The sequence below is a fragment of the Myxozyma melibiosi genome (assembly GCF_037950935.1).
Source record: "Myxozyma melibiosi strain Phaff 52-87 chromosome Unknown BZA70scaffold_14, whole genome shotgun sequence".
Taxonomy (NCBI): domain Eukaryota; kingdom Fungi; phylum Ascomycota; class Lipomycetes; order Lipomycetales; family Lipomycetaceae; genus Myxozyma; species Myxozyma melibiosi.
Window position 1 is genome coordinate 390,305 of NW_027042928.1, and position 27,422 is coordinate 417,726.

At 47.2% G+C, this 27,422-nt stretch overlaps 2 protein-coding genes across 2 annotated transcripts; one reads left to right on the forward strand and one right to left on the reverse strand.

Annotated features, from left to right (window-relative positions):
• Nucleotides 1-11,859: 11,859 nt before the first annotated feature.
• BZA70DRAFT_302631 (uncharacterized protein) lies at nt 11,860-12,645 on the reverse strand (the record flags this gene model as incomplete). Its single annotated transcript, XM_064914738.1, has 2 exons — nt 11,860-11,881; nt 12,167-12,645. 2 exons carry the CDS (start codon nt 12,643-12,645, stop codon nt 11,860-11,862), a joined length of 501 nt encoding a protein of 166 aa, XP_064766068.1.
• Nucleotides 12,646-24,259: 11,614 nt separating this feature from the next.
• On the forward strand, nt 24,260-27,286 carry BZA70DRAFT_251653 (fungal-specific transcription factor domain-containing protein). The gene is made up of 6 exons (XM_064910712.1): nt 24,260-24,393; nt 24,467-24,537; nt 24,594-24,893; nt 25,128-25,883; nt 25,935-26,618; nt 26,664-27,286. The coding sequence occupies exons 1-6, from the start codon at nt 24,296-24,298 to the stop codon at nt 27,212-27,214; spliced, it is 2,460 nt and encodes an 819-aa protein (XP_064766069.1). The 5' UTR covers nt 24,260-24,295; the 3' UTR covers nt 27,215-27,286.
• The last annotated feature ends 136 nt before the right edge of the window (nt 27,287-27,422 follow it).

The window sequence follows — 27,422 nt, forward strand, 5'->3', positions numbered from 1 at the left end:
GACTCGGGAGACGGAGACGGAGATGAGAGAGGCTCGATCTCAGGGGACTCAGGCGAAGGCGAAGAAACAGACTCGGAGGGAGGATCCGACAAGGAAGGCTCAGGCGAGAAGGACTCAGGCTCAGGTGCAGAAGACTCGGGCGAGGACGGTGGAGAGACGGGTTCGAACGAGGGCAAAGTAGCAGCAGGAATCGATCCGACTCCAACAGGAGGACGAGAGGAAGACACACCACCGGGCAAACTCAGCTCCTCGGGTGAGGGAAGAGCAGAGCGCAAGGATGAGTCGACGGCGAAAGGGAAGACGGACTCGTGAAAGCGGACCTGACTGGAGACGACAATCTGGTTGGTACGCGGATCATAGAGACGATAGGCTTTACGATGCCGTTCATAGCCCATAAACACACAAGAAGCACTAACCGGAGCAAATTTTCCGTCGCGTTGAGAGATAGGAACGAGCGGATAAGCAGCGCAACCGAAGACACGAAGGCGGGTGAGATCAGGGAGAGAACCAGTCCAGAGTTCGTAAGGAGAGGTGACTGACTCGGCACGAGGAAGGCGATTGAGGAGATGAGCAGCAGTAGTAACAGCCTCAGACCAGAAGTGAACGGGCACGTGACCGCCGATGAGAAGGGCGCGAGAGAACTCTTGCAAAGTGCGATGAGCGCGTTCAGCAACACCATTTTGATAGGACTGGTGAGGAACGGTAAGTTGATGTTCAATACCCTTAGCCTCAAGGAACGTCGTGAGATCACGGTTCACAAATTCACCGCCGTTGTCAGTGCGAACTTGAGTCACAAGATAAGCGCCGTGAGCATGGAAGGCGCGCTCCTGATGATTGATGAAAGAAATCAATTGGGAGGCAGCATCCGACTTTTGTGCAAGAGGATAGACAAAGAGAGCACGAGAATAGTCATCAACAATAGTGAGAAAATATTTGTTGAAGGCGTATTCATCGTAGCGGAAGGAACCACAGAGATCAACGTGAAGGAGTTGGAGCGGTTGGGTAGCGCGATTGTGAGCCACCTTGGGCTTGCGCTGAGTAAGCTTCGAGACAGCGCAAGTCGAGCAAGGGTGAGGACCAAAGGCAGAGGCGGGAACGTCGAGCGGGCAGCGTTGAAAAATTTTCTTCAAGGTTTGAAAATGCGGATGGCCCAAGCGAGCGTGCCATAGTAAGGCAGCAGCGCTGGTCGACGCCGCGGAGATAAGCGAGAAAACCTTATCCGCTTTGTCGGCGTTCAGCGCAATGAGACCCGTAGAGAAGAGAGAATTTTCAACCCGCTTGCCAATGACTTCGCCATCAAGGTAAGCAGTGTCTCCTTTGAACGTAGCTTCGGAACCGTGTTCAACGAGCTTAATGATGCTTAGGAGATTGAACGGTAGACCAGGAACGTAGAGACAGTTCGAGAGAGAGACCGTACGCGAGCCGAGGCGGAAGGTAACTGCGCCACGACCAAGGATAGGAAGGGAACCAACGCCACGGAGAGTACCCGCCGAGGAGACAAAGGAAGTGAAAAAATCTTTTGTGTTGACTACGTGGTGAGTTGAAGCAGAGTCCAGATAGCAGTCAAGAATAGTTCCATTATCATCACTAGAAGTAACACTCAAAGCAATAGCGGGTTTAGCTTGTTCAGAAAGCTTAACAACCGCATCATAACCGCCCAACTTTTGAACAAGGTCCCATGCACGCTGACGACAGGCAGAGATAACATGACCTTGGCGCTGGCAATGAGAGCAGCGATTGTTGGACTGGCGATTGTTGTTTGTCGGGCCACCGGAGGTGGCCGGACGACGGAAAGCCGCAGCCGCAATAGGGCCGGAAGAGCCGGAATTGAGAGAGCGGTCAGTACCGGAGTGAGCAGAGCCCAAGGTCTCACGCCAGGAAAGCGAGACAAGCTTGTCGAGGGCGGAGATGGTGCGACTGGTGTCGAATTCCGGATGGAGGCGAAGACGGGCGTAGACGGCAGGCGGGAGGTTCGCGAGATAAAGCAGAGAAGTCGCTTCTTCGATGGGACGAGAGAGAATCGACTGACGCAATTGATGATGATGATGATAAATCTCTGTTTTAAGTCCGTTGCAACAACTAGGTTATGACAGACTAACACCTCCTTCACCACTATATAATAAAACAAAATAGATCCTAAGATCGTGTCACAATAACAAATAAGTCAATAAAATATAAATCTCCAAGTCAAAAATAACACAAAGAAATTTCGCAAAATTCTGTTGAAAATAGTGTTCCATTATGCAGCAGGATCAAGGGTTTCCTTGGAGGGAACAGAAACCCTAAGGAAATTACTAGGTGGAACCAGAAGCAACTGGAAACAGCTAGAAGGGACCGGAAGCAACTGGAATCTACCGGAAGGAACCAGAAGGAACTGGAAAGAACTGGAAGCAGCTAGAAGGAGCTGGAAGGATCTGGAAGGAGCTGGAATGATCTGGAAAGATCAGATGACTGATCAGATGACTGGTCAGATGACTGATCAGATGATACTTGAAGAACTTTGTATAAATTTTGTATGAACTTATTTTGTCTATATATTGACCAGCTCCCTCCCTTGTTTTGTACATATCATTCAATCAACAACATATCATATTATCTATCAAAGCACACTTAAGGAATATCATCATCAATGGATAACTCTGACAACTTCAATATGTCTGGAACTTCCACTGGCAAAGACAATTTGCAACAGGTTATGAGCCCTGGCAATGACTCTTTGAAGTTACCAATCCTTAATGCTCTCAACTACTCTGAATGGGCTTTTGCCTTGAGGATGGTGATGGAGCAGAAGGGCCTGTGGGGAGTTGTGGGCACACCTTTGAGTGACCTTGACATAAAGTCACAAGAGGAGGATCCCCACTTTGAGTCAATCAACAGACAGGCTCTTATATTAATGATGGGCGCGGTACAAGTCAAGGATTATCGGCACTTGAAATGCGGTAATGCTAGGAAGGCTTGAAAAAATCTTCAGGGTGTATACATGAGTGATGCAGCAGGAGTCAAAGCCTCTTTGGTGGCCAAGTTGTTGTTCCTCAAGTTGGAGGAAGCAACACTTGAAGCCTTTGAGTCCTATGAGCGTGAGTTTATGGGGGTTCTTGAGCAGATGGACCAGCTAGATGTCAAACTTCAAGATGTCTATGCCTCCATTCTCCTCAGATCTTTCCCAGATGCACTTGAGGGCACTATCTCAGTCCTTGAGCAGCAGAAGGATACGCTCACAGTCCAGGATGTCTTCAGTGGAGTCAGGACCTCCCTGACCAGGAAGCCTCAAGGAAACCAAGGCAGAGGTAGCTTGCTTGCAGTGAAAGACTCAGGGAAGAAGAAACTGAAGTGTTATAAGTGTGGAAAGGAAGGCCACTTCAAGAGAGACTGCCCTAAAGGAAAGGATCAGAACAAGGACAACAAGTTCAAGATCCATGCAGCTGTGGTTAACAGCAACCTCGGTGCTGAACAGCGGGTGGAAAGGGCAGGGTTGGTGGCAGGAAATCAGTCTGGAAGGCTTGAGGATAGTGGGTGGTTCATCGACATGGGAGCCACCAGGCACATTACATCCAACAGAGCCGTTCTCCAGGATTATCAACCTCTGGAAGCAATATTAGAGGTTGCTAATGGGCAGTATATGAGAGCAGTGGGACAAGGAAATGCCTTTGCCAAAGTCCAGGACAGAGGAAAGGAATACACTGTGCCTCTCAAGAATGTACTGCATGTGCCTGAAGCGAAGATGGGTCTTGTATCTACCAGCATGCTGAGCAAGGATTCAGATGTTTGGACAATTGATGCAGGGCTGAAGTGTTTTGTGAGCACCTCGGAAGGACAGAAGATCAAGATCGGAACACGCTCAAAGTTCGAAGAGCTGTGCCGGTTTGATGGACAGTTTGCTGAAATTGATATCAACAAAATCAATGCAGTCAGTTCTATATGGCATCAGAGACTCGGACATGTCTCTGATCAGATCCTGGAGCAGATGCAAAGACACAGCACTGTCAAAGGTCTTGACACTCACATCTCAAGTTGCAAGTGCAATACTTGCGCTGCTGCGAAATCTCATCGACTACCATACAAGGAAAGCACTACCAAGACGACGCGTCCACTGGAACTCGTTCATACCGATGTTTGTGGACCAGTCTACAATTCCTTGACTGGTGAGAAGTATTTCATGACAATGATCGATGACTACTCACATTATGTGAATGTCTACTTCTTGGAAAATAAGTCGGACGCGGCAGAGGCTATCAGGACGTATATTCGTCAGTCTAGCAACAAACTAGGACAGACAATGGTGACCCTTAGGTCAGACAATGGCGGCGAATACACCTCGAAAGATCTGGAGAAATTCCTGGATGAACAAGGAATTGAGCACCAGACTACTGTTGCAGAGACTCCTCAACAGAACGGCGTCGCTGAGCGAATGAATCTGACTTTAATTGAGAAAGCATTGAGCATGTTGATCGAGGCAAAAATGCCGGAAAAGTTTTGGCCAGAAGCGATCAAATGCGCGGTTCATGTCGCAAATCGGATCACTAGCAGAGCTATAGCGCCCAACACAACACCCTATGAGCTCTGGTTTGGCAGGAAGCCTGATGTTTCCTACTTCCGGGTCTTTGGAAGTACGGCATGGATTCACAAATCGAAAACTCAGGCTGGTGGCAAGTTTTCCCCAAAAGGAATCCGAGGAGTGATGGTTGGCTATGCTGCAAACAAAAAGGCATACAGGATTTATATCCCATCACGAGGGGTAACTTTTGCCAGAGATGTTGTCTTCGATGAGACAACATTGGGGCTTGATTGGTACAAGCCTGCACGCTTGGATAGCGGGTTGGAAAGATCTTCAGAAGTTACAGTTGAACAACTTGGAGCCAGTATTGGTTTTTGGCCTCGAGTTCATCATCCATCCAGTGCTCTATCATCAGAAGATAATAGATCAAGTGGGAGAAGAGAAAATGATGAACCAGCTGAGGATGTTCAGGATGAGTCGGTCGAGGCTCAGGAGTCTGAAGACATGGAAATTGATCAGGGACGAGACCAGACATTGCAAATGCAGTGGGAGAAGTCTCCAGATTCAACTCCAATTATGGAAAGCAGCACTGGACAGCAGTCAAGCGAATTTTGCGATATATCAAAGGAACGGCATCCATGGGAATCACCTTCAGCAAACACCATGGCAACTTACTTACCGGCTACTCAGATGCAAATTATGCAATGGATATTGATGAGCGGAAATCAACCTCAGGATATGTCTTTGTCCTTGGAGGTGGAGCAGTGAGTTGGAAATCCAAGCGCCAGAAATCAGTTGCCTTGTCAACCACAGAGGCAGAATATATGGCACTGAAGCTAGCAGCTCAGGAAGCTGTTTGGCTGAAGAGACTTTATGAATTCATGAGCCAGAATTCACACCGGCCGATTCAAATCGCAGAAGACAATCAGGGAGCAATCAAATTGGCAAAGAATCCACAGTTCCATGACAGAACAAAGCATGTTGATGTCAGCTATCACTTCACCAGACAAGCAATCACTGATGGCATTATCAACATTATTGGATGTGGAACCAAGGATATGGTTGCAGACCTTTTGACCAAAGGAATTGCAAGAGAGCAATTTGGAAAGCTGAGATCAATGATGGGAATGAACTGAATAATGGAAAAAGTGGGAGTGTTGAAAATAGTGTTCCATTATGCAGCAGGATCAAGGGTTTCCTTGGAGGGAACAGAAACCCTAAGGAAATTACTAGGTGGAACCAGAAGCAACTGGAAACAGCTAGAAGGGACCGGAAGCAACTGGAATCTACCGGAAGGAACCAGAAGGAACTGGAAAGAACTGGAAGCAGCTAGAAGGAGCTGGAAGGATCTGGAAGGAGCTGGAATGATCTGGAAAGATCAGATGACTGATCAGATGACTGGTCAGATGACTGATCAGATGATACTTGAAGAACTTTGTATAAATTTTGTATGAACTTATTTTGTCTATATATTGACCAGCTCCCTCCCTTGTTTTGTACATATCATTCAATCAACAACATATCATATTATCTATCAAAGCACACTTAAGGAATATCATCATCAATGGATAACTCTGACAACTTCAATATGTCTGGAACTTCCACTGGCAAAGACAATTTGCAACAAATTCACTATAACATGTTTCAAATAAAAGATAAAATCCAAAATAAATTCAATAATACCCCTCCTAGCTATCAACTTCCTTAAGAGACCTCACTGCTACTCCTCCTCCTCATTACTGGCGATCCCCGCTCTCAAATCCACCAGAAAATTGATCCATAACTCATCCCTCTGGCTCTTAGTGAGAGACTTGTGCTGATGATACCAGTGACCAGTGCCAACATGGGTCTTCCGAATATATTTGATGAGTGCAGATAAACCTCTGTTTGTCCATAGAATGCGATCGAGCGTGCGTTCGGCTATAGGGATATCTTCAAAGGCATTCTTCCGTTCCTCTGTGTGCTTGGAACAAGAAAGAAGCACATGCTCAACTGACTGCAGTGAGTCTCCACACCAACAGTCTGGTGAGGGACGAGGCTCCCTGCCATGTCTTGCAAAATAGCTGTTGAAGAAGCCATGTCCAGTCCGGAAGCTCACAATACAGCTGGCAATGCTGCGGGTGATATTCACCAGCGGCTTGTCAATAGAGAGTCGAGGCTTGCCTTTATATTGATAATATTCTGATCGAGGCGCGGCTTGAAACCTGGCATTCCATTCTTCAAAAGCGAGGTCATCGACGAGCTTATAAAGAACGCGCAAGGAACAATCATGATTGACGCGGTCTGGCGACGAGGCTGCTTGAGTTGCTAAGGCCAGGGCGCGGTTGCTGCCCTCCACTTCGGTAGCGGAGCGAAGCCAATAGATAGAGACTTTAGTGCTGATTTCAGACAGTCGATTGATGGCTCGATAGATCGCAGTGGCTTGGTGTTGATTGGGGGCGCGCCGAGGCTTCTCCAGGCGTTTCAAGACAGCAGGGACATCAGTGAAGAAATGGATGGCCTCGTTTGACAGTCGATGATGATGATCGATCAGTGAAGAAATGGATGGCCTCGTTTGACAGTCGATGCTTTGTTGCCCAAGTTGAGGCCTTCGCTAAGGCGGTTATCGCCGCAGAATAAAGATCTGATTGAAGGCCCAAAAAGCCAAACTCATCATGCCTGAAGCGCCCCCCATATTCGACAGTGGAAGCCCAGCCAGCGGCGTTGTTCTCAGCGTTGCAAAATGAGCGAGTGTAGATATTCCAGCCCTCGCCAATGATTTCCAAAATTTCCTTTTCTGGTAATCTCTCAAGCCTGCTAGAGATGTTCGGAACTCGCCAGGGTGGGTATTCCCTAACATTGAACGTCTCAGTCGTCGTTTGGGGTTGAACATCCAGCTGAATAGTCTTTAACAAGTAGTCTAGTCGACATTGAAGGCTCACTTGCGGTCCAGGCTGGAACCATCTCCCATGAGGCGCAGCAGGAGATGTACGAGACTCCTCCGGGTGGTTGGGAAGCGCGTCGCATCTTGGAACCAAAGGATGAGTACTTGGGAGTGTTGCCAGTCGAAGAGCGTACTTTCGCATTCGTCGTCGGAGTCTGATGGCCACCGGAGGGATCGCTGCCTCACATTCAAGCGCTGCAATTGGAGAGGACATAAACCCGCCCAAAATCATCCTGAGCGCGTCATTCTGTAGCTTTGTGAATCTCCCAGTTATTCCCACTTTCTCGGTCCAGTAGAGCTCTGTCCCGTAGTCTGCAAGAGAAGTGATGCAAGCGATATAGATCTGGCGGAAGGATGAGTGCGAGAGGCCGCCTGTCGATTTGCCGAGCCGTCGAAAAGACATGAGCGCGCGTGTTGCCTGCACCAGCCTTCGCTTAACATGTTGTTGAAATCCGATCTTGTCGTCAAAGAAAACACCTAGCCAGCGTACGACGCGCGCCGGCTTCAGTACTGTGCCGGAAGGAGTCTTCAAAGTGTCGGTTGGTCGTTTCCGAAAGCTGCTAAAATGAATAAGCTCGGACTTGCTGTCGTCAAAGGCCACGGCATTTTCTCTGCCCCATTCAACAGCCGTCGCGAGCGCGTTAGTCAATTCTTTAACATTTTTTGCGATCGACTTACTGGAATAAACCAGCGCAACGTCATCGACATAGCTAGGACAAAAGACCAGCTTGTGCTTCGCATTCAACCTTGAAAAAAGAGGGCGCAAATAGAGAAGGAACAAGAGAGGAGACAGCGGTGATCCCTGAGGAATACCGGTCGACACAGCTTGCATCTCTCCCACTTTGCGATCAAAAGCAAAGGCGATACTTCTCCCAGTCAAAAATTGAGCCACCCATGACGTCACTTGAGCTGCAAATCCCATCTCTCTAAGCGTCTGAAGAAGCCGCTCGCGAGACACGTGATCGAAAGCTCCCTTGACATCAATAAAAAGTGCTGTAGTCTGTTCCCCTCTCAACTTTGCAAGCTGACGCTCGTGCAGCAGAAGCATTGCTGCATCCACCGCTGATCGCTGAGCTCGACCTCCCATCTGATATTGATCCAGGAGACTGTTCTCTTCTGCAATGAATGCCATCCGAGTTGCCATGATTTTCTCTGAGATTTTGCCGAGGCAATTCAGCAAAGAAATAGGCCGGTACGCTTTCGCAACAGAGTAGTCTGGTTTGTGCGGTTTTGGAATCAGTACACAGATCGCCTCGCGCCAGGCACGAGGGTGATGGCCAGAGTCCAGCAGCGTTCGAAAGACATGAAAGAACAGGTCGGGGATCGCATGATAAGCCCGTTTCAAGACAGCAAAGGTAAGACCATCAGGACCCGGCGCCTTTTTGGGGTTCGAGTCCATGATTGCATCTCTAAGTTCGCTTTCTTGCAGTGGTTCCCATCGATGCTGATCAACGCTGCCGGCAGTCTCTGATGGCTCAAAAACAGGCGGCGCTGGAAACATTGAGGTAAGAAACACCTGGCTTTTCTCCTCAAAACTCGTTGCCATTCCTCCCTCAGGCCTTTGCAGATCAGGAGTTTGGTTGCTGGGCTGCGGTTTCAGATATTTCAGCACCCCAAACACCTCAGTCCCAGCCAAATTCTCCAGATAATCTCGCCACATAATTGTTTGAGCTTTCAGAATTGTCTTGTTGCGACGTGAGCGGAGGCATTTCATTTCCTCCCACTTCGCCACATTGTCCCTGTCCTTGTACCATCGATTGTGGGCTCGTCGAAAGTCCTTGACCGCCTGCTGCACTTCCTCGTTCCACCAACGCTTCGACTTCGCACAGATTCGCAGTAGAGGTGCTGAAGCATCCACTGCTTGTCTGATGATGTCGCGCAGCTGGCAGGCGAGGATTTTTCTGAGAGCTCTTCACTGTTGTTAGTAATATTACTATTATCATTCCTTATATTCTCCATCCATTCAGCGCCAAGAGCCTTGAGTTCAGCGTTAAAGATCTCCCAGTCAATCTTCTTCAAATTCTGCCTCGAAACTTCTTCTTTCTTTGGCGGGCTCAAGTCATTTGATATAACAGAAAAATGAATGACTTCATGATCAGATCCCGTACCTTCCCTCTCTAAAACTGCCCAATCTTCAATCTCATCCATCATCCTGCTAGTAGCAAAAGTAAGATCAATGACAGAAGAGCGCTCATCATTCTTAGGGTTTCCGATTCTGGTGATTTTGTCAGGCTCATTGAGAAGCTGAAAGCTGTGCCTGTGCATGTATGCCACCAACTCCTCATGATGCTTTTGTCTAGGCACACCAGAATCCCACAGCCAGCAGTGAGCGTTGAAGTCTCCGGCCATAATTGTGCGAGCTGGTGGGACAAAGTTGACCAGGGAGCGTTCAACCGTGAATGAGGGATCAGAAGATTGGCGAATTTGCTCATTGTAGATGTTCAAGAGGAGAAACTCGGGGATCTTCTCCGTCGAAATGTAGGTGCCTTGAATGTAGTTGTGGTCCGATATTCCTTCGTATGCAGGTCGTGTGTTGAGATAAGGGTTGTTGGTGTTCTTGTATGTGAGAACCTGTGGCCGACCTGGGATGCTGGTGATTGGCTGGCATAGTTCAAAGCACCCAAGGTCAGGAGGTTTCCTGGCTCTTGTATCAAAGGCTGGCTCCTGAAATATCATAATGTCGGCAGTGTCTTTGTAGTCCTTGAAGGTTTGTATCATGTTCACGGAGCCTTTAGCTGTGTTGTGTTGAATGATTCGAATTTGATATGGCGTTGAGTTGTAACTATTCATGGTGCATTCCGCTGTTGAGTTGTTGGGCGTCGGTGGAAGGGGAGGGCGTCGAATAATCGTCGGTCGAGGGAGAGGTTTCTGGAGGAGTGGAAGTCGAGGATTCCGAGTCCATTTCCATCTCGTCGGACTCCTGTCTGGCAAAGCGGCGTGACCAGCTGTCCCTTGCTTTGACGTACTCTGGACATTTGTCGTCGAAGGCGGCGTGTTGGCCTCCACAGTTGGCACATTTGAAGAAGGTGTGCTCGCATTTTCGCTGCCCACAATCGCCACAGCGGTGCTGCTGAGTCGTATGCCCGCCGGCACAGACTCCGCATCTGATTGGGTGGGCGCAGCGGGTCTGCTGATGGCCAAGAGACTGACATCTCGAGCATCGATCGATCGGCCTGAAAGGAGTGTACCTAGACGTCCTGAGCCAGCGGCCCATCAGCTGAACCTTTGTCATCAGAACCTTTTCCAACTCACGCTTGGTAGCAAAAGCCACAACTACCAATCCAAATGCCTTATGTTCTCGGGTCTCATCCGCTCCCAAGTAGTAGGGTCTAGTCTTCAAAGTGATTCCCTTGTTAAAGCCCTCAATTTCCTCCTGAAGAAACTTGAGTCCATCGTCATTGTCGGGGTAATCCAACAAGCTAACGCCATGAATAACCGCCTTTGGCCAGCTCTCCTGGATCTCCACGCTCTCAACTTTGAGTCCCTCCGCTTCGGCTTCCTGCTTGAAGATCTCCCTGTAGGCAAGGAACATATCAGTTTCCGTAGTCAAGTTCGGATGGAGAAGAAGATTCTGTCGCTGGCTGAGAGTCACGTTGGCTAGGCGGATCTCATCAGGCGCTTTCGCATCCTTCAATGCACTATTGACTCGTGTGCGAAAGGAGCGAGCATCGATGCTGCCGGCAGGTGCAGCCAGGGTCAAAATCAAAGGAGAAGGAGTGACTCTCTTTGACGTCTGTGCAGCTGGCGCTGCTGCATTAGACTTGGCCCTGTTTCGACGCGCCTTGGACGAGCTGACAGTGTTCCATTCTTCTCCACCGGAAGGGCGAGCGTTCGCAGCTCCAGCTGCTGCAGTAGACGTATAAGTTGCTCCCGTCTTAGCAACGTTAGCAGCAGCTTTGGAGGCATATGAAACTGGCTTGCGAGCAATGGATTGAGAGGCAACATTGCTGGCTCGCGCGCTTGACTGGGTCCCTGATTTAGCTCCTGCTTTGGGGGCGGAAATCCTTGCATTGGCGTCAGTATTGGGGCTCGCTGAAGAGGCCTGTCTCTCCTCTTCCTGGCTATCCATGGCGTGCTTCTTGTTGAAGTTCTACTGCCTTTGCAGACATAAGTTCTCCAATGGCAGCAGCAGGAGAAGGTCTACTAGCGGTAGAGGAACTCATAGCGTCAAATTATAGTGAAGAATGAATATATTCAGAGGGCTACTCGTGGATCAGTAAACAATAAACAAGAGAACGGGAGTAGCCCGGAATAGTAAGGAGTAAGACTGATAGCGAGTAGGAAAGGTGGAAGGGAGAGGCTCCTTATAAGCACAAAAGGGTGCGGCTCAAAGCTCAAAGACATAACAAAAACGTGGTGAGCGTTTTGAGCCGCACAACAGCCGCACATAATAAAACTCTCTTTCCACATCAACACTTTCAACACAATAAATATAATAAAATCAATAAAAATAATATAAAACCCTATGAAAAAGGTTTGTAGGCACAACAAGAAATTGTGAATTTCAACACTTCTCGTTAGAGTCGTTAAGGGCTTTCAAAAGGTTAATCACTCCGGTGATGTCGAGTCCATATACTTTCACAAGCTGGGCAATGATCGAAATAACATTAGACAATTGGTTAGGCAGCTCCAGCGGTTGCGTCCCATTAGTAATTGCCTCAAGGAGCATCTCTAACTTCTCAGATTGAGCATCTTTTTCAGAGGTGCTCTTGGGGGGTGAAAATTTTTCAACCGCTCCCTTAAGCAACTGACGCAATTGTTGAATGAAGGATGTGAGATCCTTTTGAGTGCGATTGTGCAAGGAGCCCTTGGCAAACCAGAGAGAGGAAAAGAACGGCGGGATATCCTTGGTGAGGGCAAGACCATGCTCAGCGCGCATTAATTTGTAGGCACCGCGGTGAGGTTCGTCCTTGATGCGATCATTGTAGAAAGATCCCTTGGCATCCTCAGAGACGGAGGAAGAAACAATGCGATCACAGAGTTTATCCATCTGAGCCACCAGCTGAGTGAACGAGGGCAGCAAAGCCAGGACGGCGTGGGCGTTGGGGTCCGTCACGCCGAAGTAGAAGACGATAGTGGTGCGTCCGTCCTTAAGGTAGGCGGCCAGGAGATCACCATAATCAAAATCTCTGGCCATCATGAGGATGTGTTGCGACCAGGCATAAAAATTGCTCGAATCACGTAGCAGCGACCCTTCAGCGCAGCGAACGGAAGAGGGGGACGTCATAACCTGTTTGAAACTGGCAGTGCATTCCTTAAAGGAAGTGTTTGAAACTGGCAGTACATTCCTTAAAGGAAGTATCCAGAGACTTGTATTCTTCAGGGACGCTCATAGTGATAGAGTAGACAATATATTATTAACTAGTCGTTGATCAGAAATATTAGCTTTGGTTTGTTGTATTGTTTTCTGACAATAATACAAAGAAGCCTTACCCAGTCGTTGATCAGAAATATTAGCTTTGGTTTGTTGTATGGTTTTCTGACAACGAGCTAGGAAGGTAGGAGGGGCCCTTTTTATGTACAAAATTTTCCCAAAGACCTTCTCTGCCCTAACATCCATCTCAAGGGCACCAGAGTTCAACAACTGTCTTGCGCCACACTCACACGCCACACTGATGTGGCACAATACACAACCTTAACTCCTTCTCTTTTCTCACCACAAAATGTGCAATAACTTTGTGAATAAAGTCACCACAATCTTCCCAAATATACCATCAGAACCGCCACAACTTCAACAATTCGAATATACCATTAGAACCGCAATATTCGCAACAAAACCAACACAAAAGTCTCCATTTATTGGCTTCGCTCTGCTACCAAAGTTGAGGGCAGCAATCACGCTCTTGGCTTAGCCACTCAAGCAGCCTCGTCGCCAGACAATGTCAACCATGACTGTTCATTGCGCTTCCTTTATAAGCTAGTCGATGACCGCGGTTTTTATGAATGGAATGCCCTGTTTCAACACGAGGTTTTCAGTGCTTATGAAAGCAAACCTCGGCTCTCTATTGACAAGCCCCTGGTGAATATCTCTCGCAGCATTGCTAGCTGTATTGTGAGCTTCCGAACTGGACATGGCTTCTTCAACAGCTACTTTGCAAGACATGGCAGAGAGCCTCGTCCTTCTCCAGAGTGTTGGTGTGGAATCCCACTGCAGTCAGTCCAGCATGTGCTTCTTTCTTGTCCACACCACAGAGATGAACGAAATAGCGCCTTTGAAGAAATCCCTATGGCCGAACGCACGCTCAGCCGCATTCTGTGGACAGACAAAGGTCTTTCTGCACTTGTCAAATATCTTCAGAAGACCCACATCGGCACTGGTCACTGGTATCATCAGAAAATCGCTCTCATACAGAGCCAGAGGGATGAGTTGTGGATCAATCGTTTGGTGGATTTGAGAGTAGGACTTGGTGACCTGGAGTGGGATGGGTAACACTGAGGCCTTTTAAGGAAGATGATAGCTTGGATAGTTATTATTGACTTCTTTTTGGAGTTTTATCTCTTATTTGAAATATGTTATAGTGAATATTGCAAATTTCTTTGTGTTATTTTGACTTGGAGATGTATTTGTTATTGATTATTTGTTATTGTGACACGATCTTAGGATCTATTTTGTTTTATTATATAGTTGAGGAGGGCGAGATAGTCTGTCATAACCTAGTTGTTGCAACGGACTTAAAACAGAGATTTATCATCATCATCATCATCCTCCGCCCATTTCTCTTTCACCGTCCACTTCTCCGGCTAGGGAGCAGTGATATGGCCCAGCGGTATGGCCGCTGCATTGCTCCCTTAAGATCCACGGTTCGAGCCCCGCTTGTGAGCTTTTCCTGGATTTTGGCCTAATATTGAACACCCCCCCAATTTTCACCTTGATAATTTTCAGCAAAAAATGAATGGTCTTGGTTGCAAAATTTATATTGAACCCCCCACTGCAGTAGCACCAAGTTTACAACAAAGCGGTGAAAGAAATGAGATCCCCCGGATTTTATGGATTATATACTATGGACTTTACTACACGCCTTCCCTTTCTGGCAATGGTTGAACTGAAGCACCTACTGGATAGCTTGTCCTCCATTTCAGGCAGGCATACTTGGATATCCTATCAGGGAGATGGAAAAGTTGAAGTTGGATTAGAAAAATGGAGATAAAAAAAATTGGCGGAAGAAGTTGGAGACAGTCTGTCATAACCTAGTTGTTGCAAATAAACTATAATAAAAAGATTCATCATCATCATCATCATCATCAGCAAAGAAATAGGCCGGTACGCTTTCGCAACAGAATAGTCTGGTTTGTGCGGTTTTGGAATCAGCACACAGATCGCCTCGCGCCAGGCTCGAGGGTGATGGCTAGAGTCCAGCAGCGTTCGAAAGACATGAAAGAACAGGTCAGGGATCGATTGATAGGCCTTCTTCAAGACAGCAAAGGGAAGACCATCAGGACCCGGCACCTTTTTGGGGTTCGAGTCCATGATTGCATCTCTAAGTTCGCTTTCTTGCAGTGGTTCCCATCGATGCTGATCAACGCTGCCGGCAGTCTCTGATGGCTCAAAAACAGGCGGCGCTGGAAATATCGAGGTAAGAAACACCTGGCTTTTCTCCTCAAAACTCGTTGCCATTCCTCCCTCAGGCCTTTGCAGATCAGGAGTTTGGTTGCTGGGCTGCGGTTTCAGATATTTCAGCACCCCAAACACCTCAGTCCCAGCCAAATTCTCCAGATAATCTCGCCACATAATTGTTTGAGCTTTCAGAATTGTCTTGTTGCGACGTGAGCGGAGGCATTTCATTTCCTCCCACTTCGCCACATTGTCCCTGTCCTTGTACCATCGATTGTGGGCTCGTCGAAAGTCCTTGACCGCCTGCTGCACTTCCTCGTTCCACCAACGCTTCGACTTCGCACAGATTCGCAGTAGAGGTGCTGAAGCATCCACTGCTTGTCTGATGATGTCGCGCAGCTGGCAGGCGAGGATTTTTCTGAGAGCTCTTCACTGTTGTTAGTAATATTACTATTATCATTCCTTATATTCTCCATCCATTCAGCGCCAAGAGCCTTGAGTTCAGCGTTAAAGATCTCCCAGTCAATCTTCTTCAAATTCTGCCTCGAAACTTCTTCTTTCTTTGGCGGGCTCAAGTCATTTGATATAACAGAAAAATGAATGACTTCATGATCAGATCCTGTACCTTCCCTCTCTAAAACAGCCCAATCTTCAATCTCATCCATCATCCTACTAGTAGCAAAAGTAAGATCAATGACAGAAGAGCGCTCATTATTCTTAGGGTTTCCGACTCTGGTGATTTTGTCAGGCTCGTTCAGCAGCTGAAAGCTGTGCATGTGCATGTATGCCACCAACTCCTCACGAAGCTTTTGTTTAGGCGCGCGAGAATCCCACAGCCAGCAGTGAGCGTTGAAGTCTCCAGCCATAATTGTGCGAGCTGGAGGGATAAAGTTGACCAGGGAGCGTTCAACAGTGAATGAGGGATCAGGAGATTGGCGAATTTGCTCATTGTAGATGTTCAAGAGGAGAAACTCGGGAATTTTCTCGGTCAAAACATAGGTGCCCTGAATGTAGTTGAGATCTGATATTCCTTCGTTTGCTGCTCGTGTGTTGAGGTAATGGTTGTTGGTGTTTATGAAGGTGAAAACACGCGGCCGGCCCGGGATGTTGGTAATTGGCTGGCATAATCTGAAGCAGGGGTGCTTCGTAGTTGTTTGTCGTTGTTCGTTGAAGCCAGGCTCTTGAAAAATGATAATGTCGGCAACACTTTTGTAGGCGTTGAATGTTTCCACCATGTTCTCGAGGCTTCGCGCTGCGTTGTGCTGAATGATTCGAATTTGATATGGCGTCGGGTTGTAACTATTCATGGTGCATTCCGCTGTTGAGTTGTTGGGCGTCGGTGGAGGGGGAGGTCGTCGAAGGATCGTCGGTCGAGGGAGAGGTTGCTGGAGGAGTGGAAGTCGAGGATTCCGAGTCCATTTCCATCTCATCAGACTGCTGTCTGGCAAAGCGACGTGACCAGCTGTCCCTTGCTTTGATGTACTCTGGACATTTGTCGTCGAAGGCGGCGTGTTGGCCTCCACAGTTGGCACATTTGAAGAAGGTGTGCTCGCATTTTCGCTGCCCACAATCGCCACAGCGGTGCTGCTGAGTCGTATGCCCGCCGGCACAGACTCCGCATCTGATTGGGTGGGCGCAGCGGGTCTGCTGATGGCCAAGAGACTGACATCTCGAGCATCGATTGATCGGCCTGAAAGGAGTGTACCTAGACATCCTGAGCCAGCGGCCCATCAGCTGAACCTTTGTCTCCAGCTCACGCTTGGTAGCAAAAGCCACAACTACCGATCCAAATGCCTTATGTTCTCGGGTCCCATCCGCTCCCAAGTAGTAGGGTCTAGTCTTCAAAGTGATTCCCTTGTTAAAGCCCTCAATTTCCTCCTGTAGAAACTTGAGTCCATCGTCATTGTCGGGGTAATCCAACAAGCTAACGCCATGAATAACCGCCTTTGGCCAGCTCTCCTGGATCTCCACGTTCTCAACTTTGAGTCCCTCCGCTTCGGCTTCCTGCTTGAAGATCTCCCTGTAGGCAAGGAACATATCAGTTTCCGTAGTCAAGTTCGGATGGAGAAGAAGATTCTGTCGCTGGCTGAGAGTCACGTTGGCTAGGCGGATCTCATCAGGCGCTTTCGCATCCTTCAATGCACTATTGACTCGTGTGCGAAAGGAGCGAGCATCGATGCTGCCGGCAGGTGCAGCCAGGGTCAAAATCAAAGGAGAAGGAGTGACTCTCTTTGACGTCTGTGCAGCTGGCGCTGCTGCATTAGACTTGGCCCTGTTTCGACGCGCCTTGGACGAGCTGACAGTGTTCCATTCTTCTCCACCGGAAGGGCGAGCGTTCGCAGCTCCAGCTGCTGCAGTAGACGTATAAGTTGCTCCCGTCTTAGCAACGTTAGCAGCAGCTTTGGAGGCATATGAAACTGGCTTGCGAGCAATGGATTGAGAGGCAACATTGCTGGCTCGCGCGCTTGACTGGGTCCCTGATTTAGCTCCTGCTTTGGGGGCGGAAATCCTTGCATTGGCGTCAGTATTGGGGCTCGCTGAAAAGGCCTGTCTCTCCTCTTGCCGGCTATCCATGGCGTGTTTCTCGCTAGAGTCATTAAGGGGTTTCAAAAGGTCAAACACTTCGGTGATGTCGAGTCCAAATACTTTCAAGAGCTGTCCAATAATCGAAATAACATTAGACAATTGGTTAGGCAGCTGCAGCGGTTGCGTCCCATTAGTAATTGCTTTAAGGAGCGTCTCCAACTTCTCAGACTGAGCATCGTTTTCAGAGGTGCTCTTGGGGGGTGAAAATTTTTCAACCTCTCCGTTAAGCTGAGTATTCTCAGCCTGAAGTCTTTCAATGGTACGCTCCATATTGGCAAGGCGGTCCTCAATGGAAGGAGATTCAGTAAACAAAGGCTCTGCATCATGGCCAGCCTGCTCAGAGGCGCGGTCAGGTGTCGGTTGGGGTGATGATGCCGGATCATCTGGAGAAGCGGAAAAATTTTCACCTTCTTCAGACATCGCATCTTCGTCAGATTCGATGGCAATTAGGTCGTTCGAGATGGTTTCGTAGTCCTTGGCGTTTGTAGATTCAGTAGATCCCGCTTCCGCGCTTTCATGGATTCGATGGGGCGGCGTAGAGGCCAGTCCATCCGGTGGCAAATCCGATGATTGGCGGTGCGCGTTGTATTCGTTTTCAGCGAATAAGGCCTCTTCCGGGTCCCCATTTTCAAGGAGAGGGGGCAATCCGGTCTCCTGCATCGCTTGAGGACCAGGACGAGGCGGCGTAGGCGATTGTTCCGACGGTTTCTGGCGTTTGAGGCCAATAATTGGAGTCGGAGTTGAGGGCAAAAAACTCAACATTTCTCTGGTTGGAGCCACCACCAGGTCAGTACACTCTGACTGGGGCTGCTCCGAGTAGGCTTCAGGCGGCACGTCCCAGGACGAGCTTTCCTCTGCCATATTACTTGTTTGATTGTTGTTGCGAGTTGTGGGGGTCGAATTTTACTTCCAAATGGAAACAAGGATCTGGTTGCAGACCTTTCAAGCAAAGGAATTGCAATTGCAAGAGAGCAATTTGGAAACCTGAGATCATCAATGATGAGAATGAACTGAATAATGGAAAAAGTGGGAGTGTTGAAAATAGTGTTCCATTATGCAGTAGGATCAAGGATTTCTCTAAGAAAATTGAAACCCTAAGGAAACTACTGGGTGCAACCAGATGCAACTGGAAACAGCTAGAGGGGACCAGAAACAACTGGAAGCGACTGAAAGGAGCTGGAAGCAGCTAGAAGGAGCTGAAAAGAACTGGAAGGAGCTGGAAAGAGGTGGAATGAACTGGAGCAAACTGGAGGATGTTGGAAGGATCCGAAAAGTACCAGATGAAGGATCTGGAAAATATCAGAAACCTGTGGAAGAGCTTTGTATGATTTTATTTTGTCTGTATATTGACCAGTCCCCTTCCTTGTTTTGTACATATCATTGAATCAACAACAGATCAAATTACCTATCAATGCACTTTTTAAATATTAAGATTGGATGCTGCAACGGACTTAAACAGAGATTTATCATCATCATCAATATCATCTTCAATGAATAACTCTGAGAGCTCAAATATGTCTGGAACTTCCACTGGCAAAAACAATTTGCAACACGAAGTACGGGTTCTGACCATGAAGTCATTCTTTTTTATGCCATATAAAAAAAATTAAGCGCGCCAGGAAAGGAAGAAATTCCAAGGCGCAATCTGAAGAAAGGTTTTCAGCATCGATGAAATACACTGCAAGAAAGCGAACTTAGAGATGCAGAATATGGACTCGAACACCAAAAAGGCGCCGGGTCCTAGTGGTCTTACCTTTTCTGTCTTGATGCAGGCCTATCACTCAATCCCTGACCTGTTCTTTCAAGTCTATCGAACGGTGCTGAACTCTGGCTATGACCCTCGTGCATGGCGCGAGGCGAACTGTGTTCTGAATGCGAAACTGCACAAACCAGACTACTCTGTTGCGAAAGTCTACCGGCCCATTTCTTTGCTAAACCGTCCTGGCGAGATTTATTTTGTTTTTGTGACACTGTCTTACATCTATTTTGTTTTATTATATGGTGGAGAAGGGGGGGATAGTCTGTCATAACCTAGTTATTGCAACGGACTAAAAACAGAGATTTATCATCATCATCATTACTACTCCACCATAAAGTTGCAAGGCCAGCTCTCAGATCCACCAACAAAATTGGTCTATAACTCATCCCTCTGCCTCTGAGTGGGAGAGGTTTGCAGATGACACCAGTGATCGGTGCCAATGTGGGCCTTCTGAAGATATTTGGCAAGTGCAGACAGACCTTTATCTGTCCATCGAATGCGATTAGGCAGGCATTCAGGAGTATGTGCTGAACTGCTCGCTGAGAAACTCCACACCAGTTCTCTGGAGATGAGCGAAGTTCTTTGTCCAGCCTTGCGAAGTTGCTCTTAGAGAGGTCATGTCCATGTCTAGTGTAACAGCTCACAATGCAGCTGGCAATACTACAAAGAACTGAAGTCTGCCTTCATAATCCTTGGGAGGTTTGACTTGGAATTTGTCTTTCCAATCATAGAATTCACAATCATAGACTGGCTCATAAAGAGGAGCAGAGTGAAGTCAAGACTGGCTCAGTCTGGCAACAAGGCTGTTTGATTTGCTAGGCCCAGAGCAGGATTGCTGCCATCAGCTTTGGTGGCAGAGTAGAGCCAATAAATAGAGACTTTGGAGTTGGTTTGAGACAGTTGATTGATTGCCTGATAGATCACAGTAGCTTGGCATTCATTTGAGGCATGCCAAGGCTTCTCCAGGTACTCCAAGATAGCGGGGGCATCCGTGAAAAAATGGATGGCACGTTTGACAGTCCTTGTCTTGTTGTTGAGCTTATGGTCTTTGCTAAGGTGGTTACTGTCACAGAGTAAAGATCAGACTGAAAGCCCAAAAAGCAATGCTCTTCATACATGATGTAATCTCAATTTTATTCAACCATGGAAAGCCTAGCCAGCAGCAATATCTTCAGTGGTGTGAAATGAGCAAGTGTAGATATACCTGCCCTTGCCAAAGCATCACAGAGTGGACCTCGTGCTAATCATCACTCATAAATATCGGACTAACTCATTTCCTTAGCTCACTGCTCTCATACGTTGCCCATTAGCGACCTCCATATCCAATCTAAAGGCTGATAATAAGCAATGAAAGCTCTGTTGGGCAAAATATGTCTACTTGCTCCCACGACAACTGCCCAGTCTCCATGCTTAGGCTTTTCATCAGAAGACCAGCAACCCTGCTCTAGGTTATCACTGTTTATCCTAATAACAAGTGCATAAGACCAGATCTTTTCATCCTGTTCTTTGCATTCCTCTCGGAAAAGATTTATACTGTCCTGGGCTTCGAGCTAGTCGCCTGGCTGCATTAGCCATGACTGCACCAAAAAATACTACATCTTTAACCTCAGTTAACCCCTCCATAAGAGCAGACAAAATTGGTTCAGCCTCAGCAGGCAAGCTCCTCATATAAATACAAACCATGAGATCATCAGGAGTGACACCCCGCAACAAGGTCTGCTCCTTGAGTTTTCTATATGTATTTGCATGGGCCAAAACATCTGGAAGGTCAAGAGATTGGTGAGCTTGAGATCAAGCAACTCATTCACCAAAACAGCCTTGTATCTTAACGATTCATTGATGTGCTCAGTCTGATGCTCATATGTAGAGGGTTGGTGTTGATGTTCAGGAATTTTCCAAATGATTCTAGCATTATCAGACACAAAGTGCTCATAATCCTTGGAGCGAACAGCATTGGACAACACCATGAATGTCAGTCCATTTGCTTTGGCAAAAAAGGGATCCTGCTTCAACTCCTCAATCTCCGAGTCACTCAATTCCATACCAACAACTACCCACAAGCCCCTAATAAGAAAAGTGCATCTTCATGAGGCAAGCCCACTGGATATAGGGACATCATGGAGATTAGGAAAATTCATGGACTGGGGCTCAAAGTGAGGGTCCGTCACTTTTTGCAAATATTTGCTGCCCATAAAAGCTTCGCCCATCTTGTGATGATGATGACGATAAATATCTGTTTTAAGTCCGTTGCAACAACTAAGTTATGACAGACTAACACCTCCTTCACCACTATATAATAAAACAAAATAGATCCTAAGATCGTGTCACAATAACAAATAAATCTCCAAGTCGAAAATAAAACAAAGAAATTTCGCAAAATTTACTATAACACATTTCAAATAATAAATAAAAATCCAAAACAATTCAATAATAACTTTCCAAGCTATCAACGTCCCTAGGAGGCCTCACGGCTACTCCTCCTCCTCAATATTGGCGATGCCCGCTCTCAAATCCACCATAAAATTAATTCATAACTCATCCCTCTGGCTCTGAGTCAGAGACGTCTGCTGATGATACCAGTGACCAGTGCCAACATGGGTCTTCTGAAGATACTTGATAAGTGCAGAAAGACCTTTGTATGTCCACAGAATGCGGTCGAGCGTGCGGTCAGTGATATTCATACTTTCAAAAGCACTAGTTCGTTCATTGCTGTGATTGGGACAAGAAAGAAGCACATGCTCAATTGACTGCAGTGGAACTCCACACCAACAGTCTGGAGAGGGACGTGGCTCCCTGCCATGTCTTGCAAAGTAGCTGCTGAAGAAGCCATGTCCAGTCCAGAAGCTCACAATACAGCTGGCAATGCTGCGAGGGATATCGACAAGCGGCTTGTCGATAGAGAGTCGATGCTTGCCTTCATATTGATAATACTCTGATCGAGGTGCAGCTTGAAGCCTGGCATTTCATTCCTTACAAGCGAGGTCATCGACGAGCTCATAAAGAAAGCTCAAGGAGCTATCATGATTGGCGCGGTCTGGCGACGAGGCTGCTTGAGTTGCTGAAGCCAGGGCACGATTGCTGCCCTCCACTTTGGTAGCGGAGCGAAGCCAATAGATAGAGACTTTGGTGTTGATTTCAGACAGTTGATTGATGGCTTGATAGATCACAGTAGCTTGGCATTGATTCGAGGCGCGCCGAGGCTTCTCCAGGCGTTTCAAGACAGCAGGGACATCAGTGAAGAAATGGATGGCCTCGTTTGACAGTCGATGCTTTGTTGCCCAAGTTGTGGCCTTCGCTAAGGCGGTTATTGCCTTCGCCCATCTTGTATTGACTGATGTTGTCTGTCAATGTTCTCAAAGGCTGTAAAGGTTGTGTTGCTGTGTTGTTACAGAAAGAAGAGAAGTGGAGAGGACCACAGTACATAAGTCAGCACTCTCCTAACTATCCTTGCGCAGGTCAACCTGCAGTGACATGGTCATTACTATTCCGATTATTCTGTATAATAGTTAAATGACACATAGTTGACACATTAAATCTCATGTGTAATCTGGTGTATGTGGCAACAGATTTGGAACGAAGTTCCGCAAGGTGTGAGTAATCTGGAAGAGTTCGGAAGGCAAGATTAAAGAAGTTAAGTATTTCCTGGTTGGCCTGCTCTAACACAGCAAAGGTGCAGATGCAATTATCTGTTTTGTGAGCTGACAGTAATAACCAGTTTCTAAGGTGGAACAGCCTGCCGACCTCTCCCTCAGTTCAAGAATTAATGCATAGAATCAATATCGGAAGTGGGTCTATTGATTATAAACATACAACATAAGTAAATCTCATGGTCAACATATAAAGGAACCTGAGTGAATATTTGTATCTTCCCATGATAAAGAATCGACCCTCTGAAGATGGCAACATTCACAAGTATGACTCTCACAGTTATTCACTTCAACCATGATCATCAACACTTCCTGTCCAACTTGGGATCGCCAATTCCTACTCCCCATTCTGTCAAGTTTGATCCCTAATTTATCCCTCTGACTCTGAGCGACAGAGGTCTGCTGATGATATTGATGACTAGGGTCTATATGGGTCTTCTAGTGGTATTGAACTAGCGCAAAAAACCTTTGCCTGTCCAGAAAATTGCCATCAAGGGTGCGTTCTGGGCGGGTGATACTTTCAAAGGCGCGCATGCTGAACTATCGGCTGTAAAGATCTGCTGTAAGGATCCGCACCAACACTGTGGAGAGATGCTAGAATCGTTGGGGTGTACTGAGTGAACACGACATAGCTCAGCTAAATAATCGGCTGTTAACTCGTACAGCTAAATCAATAATTTCCATAGGACTGCTGTGGCAGCCTAAATACTATACTCATAGATTTTTCTATCAAACTCGAGATCATACTCTCTGCACCTCCGAGTTGTTGTGGAGTCCCTATTCCAGCGGTTTAGCACTGAGTATCTCGCTTGTCAAACTGATCATTTCATTGACATACAGAGGGATTTGGATTTCAAACCACGTGATAGACCGGATTTGAGGGTCATGACCAACCGCAAACAGGTTTATTTCGCTGTGACCCCAATATCATGATCAACTTCTTGTCCTCACGACGGAGAGCTTCGACCGCTCGACCTCAACCACCTCGACCACTTACTTAATAGGTTTCGCCTCCGATTTGCTGAATAGAAAACCTTTAGAAAACTCTCGACACGCCGATAAACCTGGTACGCTTCCGTATCGTTTGCAAAAGGATCCATTATATCCTCTTTAAGATCCCTGCAGAAGGTGTGCTGTAATAACCGTGCGGTCTGCAAAGGCTATGGCTCCAGGTAACCTGAGATAGCCTGGCCAGCATAGATTCAGTAAATAGACGATATTGAAATAGGGTACGGGTTGGCCAAACACATTGTGGGGGCAAGAAGGTGGGGTAATCGCATCGTTCAACTCCGCAGTTGTTACAGCCTTTCGCTCAACAGAAGGCGGGCTAACAATGGTCAACTCATACAAACTGCATCAATTACAACCCAGTGAAGTTGATGAAGGTGTCGACGAAGCGGATGATGGAACGGAAGGGATAGAGGGACCAGCGTAAGTCCTGCAATCCTGGCTGTGCTAGGTTTTCCATGAAAGTCCAAATCATTAAGATCATTTGCTTTACTAGGTGTCTGGGATGTCGGAAACGCAAAAGAAAGTGTTCGCGCACACAGCCATGCTTTTACTGTACAAAGTTCAGTAAGTATTATGGGTGGAGACTTGATTTAATCAGTGTTATACTAATACAGCAACAGATCTTGAATGCGAGTATGACGAAATGAAGGCAAAGCCGAAGCTGAAGGCTGGCGTACTTCAGTCTCATTCCGAGCGTCTAGATAATTTGGAGAAGCTGTTTCTTGGCCAAAGTATTCTACTTAGACAACTTCTGGCACCGGCGCTCCAGAACATCAACGAGCTGGCCACCAATGTTGCTCCAGATATTATTTCAACGGCAGTATGCAACCTAGCCGACGACCCGTACGGACTACAGTTGAAAGGATTCGAAGAGACTTTGCGAGGACTGCGAAATGATTTTGGCTTCTCGAACAGGAAGCGTGAGCGGTTGCCATCGGAGGACCAGGAAGACCAGAGTGAACCAAACAAACGCCTTCAAACGCAACACTCGAGCGGGGGAACCCGTAAATTGTCATCTGAGGCAAGAAACTTCTGTATAGCGGGTCCGAATGATCAAAGCAATTTGCCAGCTCTTGCACATCGACTATCACTACCACAGGCGCAACAGTCTTATCTTCGATCTCAGCCGCCGTCAGAGAACGCTCAGGCGCGAGCCAGCTCCTCCGAACAAGACCATACATCTCAGCATCGCTCTGAGGACGACTTGACTCCATTACTGTCAACATTCCATGGTACGCGGTCATATCTTCCTCCTGAAGATTTGATATCTGACCTTGTGGATCTGCATTTTGAGTTTATACAACCCTGGATTCCAGTTCTCCATCGAGATACATTTAAGGCAAAAGTTCGGAACATTGCCGAGCGCCCACGTTTGGCCGTTATTCTTCATGCCATAGTTGTTGCTGCTTCTCGATTCTCAAAAGATTGTCGTCTACGCAATCGCAAAATCAGGGAAAAGCTATGCAACGCCTGTCGCCAGTATGTGATTCTGCAGAGTCTGGAGTCATATTCTGTTGAGAATGTGCAAGCGGCAATCATAATCGCGTTCGATTCTATTGGTGCAGGCCGGGGTCCAAAGAGCTGGGCATTGGTTGATTCGATGACTAGAACGGTAGAGCACTTGCGTCTATCATTTGAAGAAGATGAGGAGAATACCAACTCGACTGGCGCTGATGATGATAGACAGAGTACGCCATCACCAAATCAGAAGTTTATGACTCGCATGACATTTCTTCGGAAAGCAGACACTTTCATTGAACAGGAAGAACGACGAAGAGTATTTTGGAACGTGTTTCTGCTGGACCGTTTTTGTTCTATATCAACCGGCTGGAATCCAAGTTTGACAGCTGTTGATGTTCGCAGGAGGCTACCAATAAACGGAGAATACTGGAGCGATAATATTCCTCATCGTGGGCGCTATTTTGGGTTTCAATCTGTCAAATCTGAGACTCCCCGAGCAGACGGAGAAACCCCTAGTACAACCAATGGCGACCGGTCTTCGTCGGTGGGAGGCTGTGGGGATGAGCATAGACCATCTGCGAGAGAGGATGAAGTTCAAAGTCTTGGAGGATTCTCTTACTGCGTTGAAGCTTCAGAGTTTCTTTCTGCGGTTACGCAATTTTTCTTGCATCAGGATGTACATCCACAGTCTCTAGCCGAACTTCAGGAATGGATGAATGGCTTCAAAGACCTTGATTTGAGGTTAGCGCAGTGGAAGGCCAATCTACCGGCCAGATGGCGAGAAGTACGACTACATCCGGAACCGAAACCAAAGTTCGATCCGTTAATGGACCAAAATCTGACTCTGGCGCATATGACCCACAACACCTCGGTGATTCTACTACATCAATTTGTAGCTTATCCGGTTGCACAGTGGCAGTTAACATCGATGATGCGATCTTCGCAGCGAAGCTCTGCAGATACATGTCTTGCAGCGGCGAAGGAGATTTGCAATATGACGTCACGGTATTTGAACGCTATGGATGGGATTGTAAACCCTCAGTTCGGCTTCTGCCTGTTTGTTTGCGGACGGATGCTTTTATGTCACTCTTCCTTCACAAACACTGAGCTGCTGCCAGAGTTTTCGTTGATAATTGATGCACTAGGAGAACTTGCGCTAAGATGGAGAGGTGATTACTACGGCGGTAAGCCTGTGGGCGGTGGTACGACGACGCGAATCAAGGAGGAAGTCGGAGAGATGGATAATCTGTTTGCGCGTTTTCAAAGAAGTCTGATCAGTGCGCGAACACAAATGAGGGCGAATGAGAACGAGAAGATCGATATTCGCGCTCCTGTATATGCCGCTACTTCCACGCGAGAGATGGATCAAGCTAAGTCACTCCCACAGTCTCCGGCAACATCGAAATCCCAACATTATGCTACAATGGCCACCTTTGAGCCATCAAGTTCATCACAGGGTATCAAGCCAAATAATGAGATGAGCAGCGAACGTTTGGCTCCAAACTCTACGTCGCCACCATTGCCGATATCATTTCAGGCCGATCGTACAATGCTGGCGCCCTTTTTGTCAGGTGACCTTCCAGTCTATTCGCAGGTTAATACCCGTGTTAATTCACCTCTGGCGGCGTTTGGTTCAGATACTGAGTTAGACGTGGTAGATGCCGCCGGAAATAAGCAATCGGAATCGATTGGGTTTAATATTGATGATCTAGTTCCTTGGTTTGACGATCCTCAGTTTTCGGAATTAGATCGTGTTTGGACGTTTGTGACGGCAGACTAGATCCGAGGATTTAGAGGATGAAAGCAGTGATGTCATGGAAAGTTTCTAAACTGCAATAGTTTTCAAATGAGCCTTTATTCTAAATGAGCCTTCATAAAAGTTCACTTTTGTAGCCAAATACCAGATGCCAATTAGGAAGAAAGGATAGATACATAAGAACTTGCAAACTGAAATATAACCAAGTGGAGTGAAGCAGTCATGAAAATGC